This window comes from Asparagus officinalis, chromosome 5 (assembly GCF_001876935.1).
Source record: "Asparagus officinalis chromosome 5, Aspof.V1, whole genome shotgun sequence".
NCBI lineage: Eukaryota > Viridiplantae > Streptophyta > Magnoliopsida > Asparagales > Asparagaceae > Asparagus > Asparagus officinalis.
This window is the reverse complement of record NC_033798.1, coordinates 45,142,866-45,152,123: the sequence shown is the minus strand read 5'-3', so window position 1 is coordinate 45,152,123 and position 9,258 is coordinate 45,142,866. Positions and strand designations below refer to the sequence as shown.

The 9,258-nt window shown below is 34.3% G+C and overlaps 1 protein-coding gene across 1 annotated transcript; it reads left to right on the top strand.

Moving 5' to 3' along the window:
* On the top strand, positions 2,055-2,776 carry LOC109840758. The gene is made up of 2 exons (XM_020409507.1): positions 2,055-2,351; positions 2,451-2,776. The coding sequence occupies exons 1-2, from the start codon at positions 2,112-2,114 to the stop codon at positions 2,634-2,636; spliced, it is 426 nt and encodes a 141-aa protein (XP_020265096.1). The 5' UTR covers positions 2,055-2,111; the 3' UTR covers positions 2,637-2,776.

Below are 9,258 nucleotides of genomic sequence, written 5' to 3'. Positions count from 1 at the left end.
CTGAAGCATATGTAGAAAGGGTTCCCACACCTCCTTGGCATAAGAGCATTCATAGAATACATTGATCAATCTGAAGCATATGTAGAAAGGGTTCCCACACCTCCTTGGCATAAGAGCATTCATAGAATCGATGGTCATCTGTCTCTACATAGTCACGACAAAAAGGGCAAGAGGAATCCCCCGCTACACAACCTCTAACTATCAGATTTTTGTTTGTTTAAATCTTATATTTGGATAGATTCTATAGAAACACTTTTACTTTAATTGGAATGATAGATTTCCAAATAAAGTTATAACATTCAAATTTTATACCTCCTCCATTAATGATTTCATATAGAGATTTAACTGGGAAGGTTTTTTTTAAAACGAATGCCTTGTAGCACCAGTTAATATGGATATAGCATATACTATATGCCAATGACCCATTATTAGTTTCTAGTAATGACCCATTATTAGTTTCTAGTTGCCAATTAAGGCTCCTCTTAATTTGTGCTTATTATCAATTTACTAAACTCATGTTTCTATTAAAAACCCAGCATATAATGTACATTATCAATAATAAAAAAACAAATTAAAATAATAACGACACTATGTCCATTTATCACTTTTTTAATTCCCTTTAAATAATATTTCCCCTCTAGATAGTGATTTAAAGAACTATGCAAATTATGTTAAGTCGTATAAATATTTGAACTATGCATAACACATTTTCTCATTTCAACAAGGATTTCTTAACTTATGGTGGAACTATGATATTTCATTTAAACTACAAAATAATGAGACTTCTTTAGTATTTTTTTCTATATAAATGAAGATAATTTGAGTTTTTTTTCCTTTATATTTGTTGGAGGGAATATTATCTGGAGGGAAATAAAATAAATGAATAAATAAATATAATTTTTTCCCATTACTCTTTTAATTTTGTTTGAGTCTTAATAATGTCCAGAATATGTTATTTTTTATGAACATGAGAGTAGTAAATTGACAATAAGAACAAATTAAAGGGAGCCTTAATTGACAATTAGCAACTTAAAATGGGTCATTAGCATATATGATATGCTATACCAATATTAATGGACGGCCTAGGGGCTAGGGCACCCTATTAGAAAAACCCCACTGAAAAATAAGTCCTTACTTCTATAAAACTAGAGACTTAGTCAAACATAAAAGCATCATACTTGATAGTCTATCTTTACAATTTACCAAATTTACATTTTACTGTCAAGATTTACCAATTTTTTCGAACTTTTTGTTTAACATTCTGAATTTCTATCTTCTCTTGTTCAATAATTGAGGTAATATTTATAATTGAATTTTAAAAAGGAAAAAATTCACAAAACCTGCCGGGACTTAAGTTGCACCTGTAATTTTTTTGATGAATTCCTTGGAGAAAAGAGAATAGAAGTAAACGAAATGCGATACAGTGGAGTGTTTTTTTTTTTGTTGGTAAATAGAGTTTTATGGAAAGTGCACGGTGTTTGAAAACGAAAAATTTAGGAGCCTTAGATGTAACAATAATTCTTAAATGTTCACAACTCCATCCCAATTTCCTTGACACATGATCGGTAACCCCGTGAATGCAACCAGTAAATGACTCACATAAAGTTTGACAGTTTTCAGACAAAATGGAAGAAGCAAAGGCCAAACAAAGGACAAAATCCTCAAGTTCAAGATCTACAACCTCGATGAGATCCGACACCTCTTCGCAATCCTCAACTCCAAGAGCAAGTGCAAGTGTAGGTGCAAGACCAACCTCTTCCTCTCAGAAAACAAACACTATAACTACCCTCAAAGGACTGAAGAGCCTAAATAGTAGATCAAACGCTGGACTAACCAGTAATGGAGGTATTATTACAGACTTTTCCAAACAGAATATTTCAAGAAACACAAACACTCTTACTCCCAAGAGGAAGCCAACAAGCAGAGGTGTGTCTCCTTTGAGCAGGCCTATCCTACCCACAGCAGCGACAATGCCAGAAGGATTCTCCAAAGAAGCCCCCCAGAATTTGATAACATCGGTTACTATCTTTCGAGGGAGAGCAACATCAGCCACTAGAGGAAAGCCAGGGAGCACGACAGTCGAGCAAAAGTCCGAAAACATTAAACCAGCTATGAGGAGGCAATCATGCTCTCCTAACGTAACAAGGGGTAGATTAATGGTAGCTAATAATAGTAGTAATAATAGCTCAGGAAATGGCACAATGGTAATTGGAAGCAGGATTGTAGAGAAGATGATGAATGCGAGGGACAAGGATTCACTGGACAAACATCAGAATCAAGCTAATGAGAAGACAGGGAATGATAAATTGATGCCGAAGACTATGATGGACAAGGTGTTTAAGAAGCAATCGGTATGTACATATACATTGTATCTTTAATTATCTTAGGCATCCGTGTTCTCTGTTTTATCTATTTGTTGTTAATATCTTGAGTTTTGATTTTTGTAGCAGGATATGAGTAGTAAGAATCCAGATGGTGTAAAGTCATCCACAAATGCTAATAGTACTGCATCGAAAACCAAACTGGGCAATCAGACATATCAAGGTCTCCAAGAAAGGAACTTTAGAGTTCGAGCAGGCAACGAAAGCAAGTTCCCCATTAACAAGAGTACTGAAACTAGAACTAGATATAAATGAACCAGGGATATTACTTGAGGTCTTGCTCTGGTGGAAATTTTGCATGTTTTGGTTTTAGTCTTATTATTGTCTAATTTGTTGTCATTCTAATTATCATCTGACTCACTTTAATTTGATGTACTCATAAAGAAAACAAGTGAACCAGGGATATTACTTGAGGTCTTGCTCTGGTGGAAATTTTGCATGTTTTGGTTTTAGTCATATTATTGTCTACTTTGTTGTCATTCTAATTATCATCTGACTCACTTTAATTTGATGTACTCATAAAGAAAACAAGCTGCGAACTGACAATGTTAACCTGTGTGATACCGTGACATTAGTGCAAGAAAATAATGGTATGAATATCAGTAAACTTCATCACCAATCGGGAAAAGTAAACATTTGTTGGTTTGATATTTTTTCAAACCAATTCACAAATTTCAGTTTAAGGTTTTGTTTGCTCTAGAAATTTTAAAGATCCTAACCCACCTCAAATCATTTTCAATCGTAGATCATAACCAGATAATTTTGAGCTATCCAATTTTATTGAATTCCGGATTTTTGACATGTGCCACATTCTTTGCAAGTGGAAGGTCACAATTGTTATTTTTATCTTTTTTAAATATTAACTTTTGGGTTTATCAAGTTGTTTTATTTTGAATTTATCGTAATGACTTGAATTTAAGAGAAATAATAGGCGTTAAGGCATATTATTTTTTTAATGGGTTGGATCCACTAGGAGGGTATCCATTAACTCTCAACCCAATTCATCAAATCTCATATAAAAAAGCAACATTTTCTGTCTCTCAAAAATTAGGATCGAATTCATGATATATCCATGTTTATGTTGGCCTCTTTGTTTTGATGATGTTTAACAAACAATTTACCACTAATATTGTTTGTCTAGTGTTGGTATTGTTTTGATGATGTTTAACAAACAATTTACCACTAATATTGTTTGTCTAGTGTTGGTATATTTCTATTTATTATAGACAAACAACGAGTTGGAGGATGGATGGAATAGAGCTTCAACGATCATATCTAATGGAGGTTGGCAGAATTGTGGAGTGAAGCAACGTTATTCAAAGTTAAAGATTCAAGTTCAAACTTCATCCGCAATATTACCAAGAAGAGCTTATTGAAGATCAAGATCTAGCTTGGGTAACTTAGTTTAGGTTTTATATTATGTGGAGCTTATTGAAGATCAAGATCTAGCTTGGGTAACTTAGTTTAGGTTTTATATTATGTGTGTTAAGTACATTAAGCTCAATATCATATACACACACGTATTTGGTTTCTATGTATATATATAGTTATATATATACATGCATGGTTTTGGGTTTTCATATTTAATGAAAATGAAAATTTTATTTTTGTAACATGTTTGTTTTCATGCTTATAAATATTTCGCAAAGTTTCATCAAGTTTGGAATTGATTTGTTATGTTTAATGGAATTTACAAAATCATGTTTTTGTTCGTGCACATGTTCGTGCATGTTTTACAAAACAGATAAGTTTTCATAAATGGGAAGTGATATTCAAGAGATTATTTATTTTACATGTTTATCTACATGTTTAGAAACTTTCCTCAAAACTTTACTATTTTTGGAGTTGATTTACTATGCCCAATTGATTTTACAAAATCATGTATGTCAGCAGATTTTTAGAAACTGTATATCTGTATTCAAACATTTATTTCTCTCAACTGGGAAAGTTTTTTTCAGAAATTCTTTCTCTAACATGTCATACTACATGTCTAGAATATTCTCACAAAATTTCATAATTTTTGGACCTGTTTTACTATTTTTAACTGATTTTACAAAGTTGATATACAGTGCTACAGTATCCGCGGTCGACCGCCAAACTCTCTGCAGGTTACTGTAACATAACGGCTATATTTTTCAGATTTTGTTATATCCGTTATTTTATCTTTTTTGCTTGGTTTTCTTGGGTTTTTGGGCTTGTTTCATGAGCCTATATATACTCCATGCCCTCATACTTCTAATGGCACTTAAGAAATGTTTTAAACAAGTTTAAAGAGTTTTAAACAAGGGTTTAAGTTTGTTTAATATTTGTTTAGAAGATTTTAAGCAATTGGGTGTTTGAGTTTGAGAATTCAATTCCACAAGAGCTTGAGGAGATCATCTATTAGAGTTTGAGCAATCAACTATTCTCCCTCCATCTCTTGTCATCTATTGAGAAGTTTTCTAAACTCAATCTAACTTTATATTTCATATTGTTTGATTATCATTTTATTAAGCTAGTGTTCATATTGAGTTTAGTTGATTTTATTTTCTCTTTGTTTACACATACACAACCATTGAGCTTATTGTATTTACATTCATAGTATAATTGGGTTGTGGGATTGTGTAACTTAGAGAGTGAGCTTATAATGCATTCTCATCCATTGTAGAGAACAAACACTTTGTATTTGTGCTTATTGTGAGATTCACTTTGTAATACACTTGTACACCGAGAGAAGTGTGTGGCGAGAGTCGGGGATCATCCCAAGAGGAGTGGCGTCGGTTGACGAACCTAGGGAGAGGTTGTAACCGAGCACTTGAAGGAGACACATCTAGTTCAACACTTGAGAGGGTGTAGAGTGAGATTATAAGAGTGTGTTAGTTGTAGAGTTTTCGGTAAACTAGAAAACCATATTGTGTGGTGTAAACGTTGTTCGGATAAACGTAGAAAACCCGATTGTTGTGATAGTGGAGATCTCCTCGAGGTGAGAAGCGGAGACATAGGTCAAGTGGTTAGACCGAACTCCGTGATCATATCATTTGTTTGTGATTGCTTGGCGCACTTATTTTCATGCTCATATCTTATATCGCCATCGTGTATTGCTCATTGTTTATTCAACCCACTATCTAGTCTAGTTTGCTTACCCTTGTGTGATTTGTATATCCCTGTATATATCTCATAGCATATCTCTTTGCTAGGATATATCCCTTAGTTCATATTGCTTATCCTAGCTCATTTGCTAGGATATATCCCTTAGTTCATATTGCTTATCCTAGCTCATATATCTTGTTGTATTTTATACTTGCTAGGATAACTTGTTAATTAATTTTAATTGGCATATAATCGGATTAGATTAGCATAAGACCCTAATCACCCCCTCTAGGGCCTAATAGTTTAAGCATGCAAGTAAGTCATGTTGTGTTGTCCTAATCACATAATTCGTCGTATATTTTTCCATTTTATGCTATGCTATGCTCTGACCTAGAATTTACGGACATCATGCATGCTGGTTTAGGTTCTAGCTTGGACCGTTTGCTTGTTCAGTACGCTATCATAATACTTGGCCCTAGATATATACATGATTAGGACCATGATGTGGTATGTATGTATGTATGTATACGCACGCGTGTGTGTATATATATATATTATATATAAAAATGTTTTCTTGAGTGATAACTGGCTCCAATTAGATTATCTAAAAGTTATCAAGTGAATTTAGTTATTTACTGACTTCTTTAACTTGGCAAGTTGACCGAATTTTGTGGGTATATTCACTGCAAACCCTCACGAGACTACAACTCGTCCACTAGGGTAACCTAGGGGTTTAAAGGCTTGTTGTATGCGCTAAATACAACCGCGATTCCTGCGAAAGTGAGTTAGGATTTTCTTTTTATTTTCTTTGCTAGAGGACTAGCAAAAGTTTAGGTGTGGGGGTATTTGATAATCATATTTTATTACAATTTTATACCCTTATTATCTATTTTATATGAATAAATATACTACTAATAATTGTTTTTATCTTTAATTGCAGGTTAATGAAGAATAAATCTCAAACTCTCATCTCTCAACAAAAACCCATTGATTAAATGAAGAAATGAAGCAAAGAAGCACATTGGAAAATCAATTTCCAAATTATCCAAAAGCCCAGAATGAAGTCGTGTAGCCTGTAGAAGCCGGAGAAAATCAAAAATCCAATATGAAAAGAAATCATATTCAAAATGGTTGGCCACAAAGAAACGACGATATCTCCTAATCCGGAAGGCGGAATTTAACATATAATATATGAAAATCGCCTATCTCGACGAGACGAAGCTATCCGTGAAATCAGAATTTGGAAATAGTAGGCATCGTTGTTGGCATCGATGTGGGCATCGATGCTGGCATCGATACCTGCATCGATGCCTGCATCGATGCCAGATTACTGTAGCGCGCGTCAATGGCTGATTTTGCTTGTCTTGGGGCTCAAGTTTGATCCAATGGCTCTCATTCACTGATGTTTACTATAAATAGGGGTAGAGAGTGAGGGGTTAGAGGTGTGAAAATTTTGTAAACTCCTTTTGGAGAGGAGGGCTACTCTTAATTGAGAAGGCCTTCCAAAATTGTAACTTTAGTTGCAATTAATAATAATAATTTTTTCACCACTTTAAATATTTCTTCTCTTTGTTGGATGATGAAGATGGAGATGAAGAATTATTTAGAGGTTTGCATTTTCTTTCCTTTTTCTCTTTTATTTCCTTTTTATTGCTTATTAGTGTAGATTTATTTCTATGCTTGTAGTTTAGATTTTATTTTCTTGTTAAATAGCCAAGAGGCTAGAACCCTCTTGCCTTAGATTTATTTCATGCTTATAGAGTAGATTTATTTTCTTGCATTTAATTCTTGCAATTTTATTTTGTAGTTTAGATTTTGCACTTTATTTTGTAGTTAGATTTTAATTTCTTATACTATTCACCTTGAGGCTAGAACCCTCTTGGGTTTAGTTTTTCTTTTTGTTTATTTTTATTTTGTTTGATTCGCCTTTAGGCTAGAACCCTCTAGGGAATCACCCTTTTCTAAGAAGTGGGTTCAATTTTAGATTACCTATATCTATAATTGAATCCACCATCTTTAATTTCTTGCATTTTCTTTTATTCTTGAATTTTATTTTCTTTATTCTTGATTTTTATTTTCTTTTTCCTTCTTGCCTTATTGATCATATTCATTCTTTGTCACATCCACTCTCACTTATATTTCGTACCGATTTACACACTATCACTTTCACTCTTTCTATCTCTCCACAATCATATTCACTCATCACTCCTTTTTGTCACGCACACAACATAAGAACCGATTTTATATTTTCTCCTACAAAACACCTTCCTCGTGGGATCGATATCTTAAATACTATAACTTGACACGGTTGTGCACTTGCAACCTTTTTGGTACATGTTTATGCCGCATCAGTGTGTGTGTGTGTGTGTGTGTGTGTGTGTGAAAGATATGAGTATGCTTGGTACCAAGAACAAAATTTGTGCTTGGTAGTGAGGTGGCATATTATCATCTACTCATTCAAATAGACAGACCATATTCACATGGGTTGAATGTGGTCCCCCCCATTTGAATGAGTAGATGAGAATGAGAGACATCACTACGAAGCACAAATTTTGTGGTACCATGTGCTTGGTACCAAGAATACTCATTTCTCTCTCTCTCTCTCTCTATATATATATATATATATATATATATACATATATAAGGGGCTGTGACGAGAGTAGAGGCGTCGTCGTCGAGAGCAGGGGATTGTAGGTTTGCGTTGGATTTGGGGGGGGGGGGGGGGGGAATGAAGAGAATTCATCTCTTGCTGGGGGCTGCCGGCGTCGTCATCGAGAGCGGGGAGGGAGGTGTTTGGCGTGGGAATTGGGGGAAACAGAGAATAGAATCACGAGTGTGTTGGGTGGGTTTCATCGACAGCTCTTGATGAGCTGGGTCGCAACGCGATCTCAAACACAAGGGGTTTTTTGCTAAATGAATCAAAAATTGGTTAGCACCCATTAAAAACAATTAGTGTAAGGATATGGGCCCATCACGGTATAGGAGAAATCTCCCTATGTCAATGACTCCATTTAATCTCATTATATATATATATATATATAATATAAATATATAATATATATTATTATAGTATATATATATATGCAGGAGTATGGGTATGCTTGGTACCATAGCAGAAATTTGTGGCTTGGTAGTTAGGTGCATATTATCTTCCACTCATTCAGAATGGGGGATCCACATTCACAGTGAGTTGAATTGTGGTCCCCCAAATGAATGAGTGATAGAAGTGAACACCTCACTACACACAAGAATTTATGCTTGGTACCAGCAACCGATTTTTGCTCATGCTCTTTCTATATAATATATATATATATATATATATAGTATATATAGTATATATATGAGAAATATGGTTATGCTTGGTGGCCAAGCACAAGTTTTGTGCTTGGTAGTAGGTGGCAGATAAATTTCAGCACGTCACTCTCAAATGGGACACATTCAAATGGGTTTAAGAGTGGCATGGGAATGTAACCATTTTTGAAAGTGAGTGGAGGGGATATATACCTCACTACCAACACAATTATTTTGTGTTAGTAGCGAAGCACTACACATCTCTGGCTCTCTCGTCTCTCTCTCTCTCTCTATATATATATTATACTATATATCATATGATATCATATATATATATATGATCTTATATACATATATATAATATAGAGAGGAGAGAGCAGAGAGAAAATGATATGCTTGTATGGGTGCATAATCCCTATAACTTCAATGTTGCATATCCCTATGCACTCGCTCACACCATATGTGAAGTGGTCCCCCATTTAAATGAGTGAGATATCTCTCTCAACCAAACACCGAT

Bases quoted from the DNA above. Each gene is read 5' to 3' on its own strand.
- LOC109840758 (XM_020409507.1), top strand. From the start codon at position 2,112: ATGAGGAGGCAATCATGCTCTCCTAACGTAACAAGGGGTAGATTAATG. The intron at 2,352-2,450 runs GTATGTACATAT...TTTTTGTAGCAG, and splicing joins AGGTGTTTAAGAAGCAATCG to GATATGAGTAGTAAGAATCC.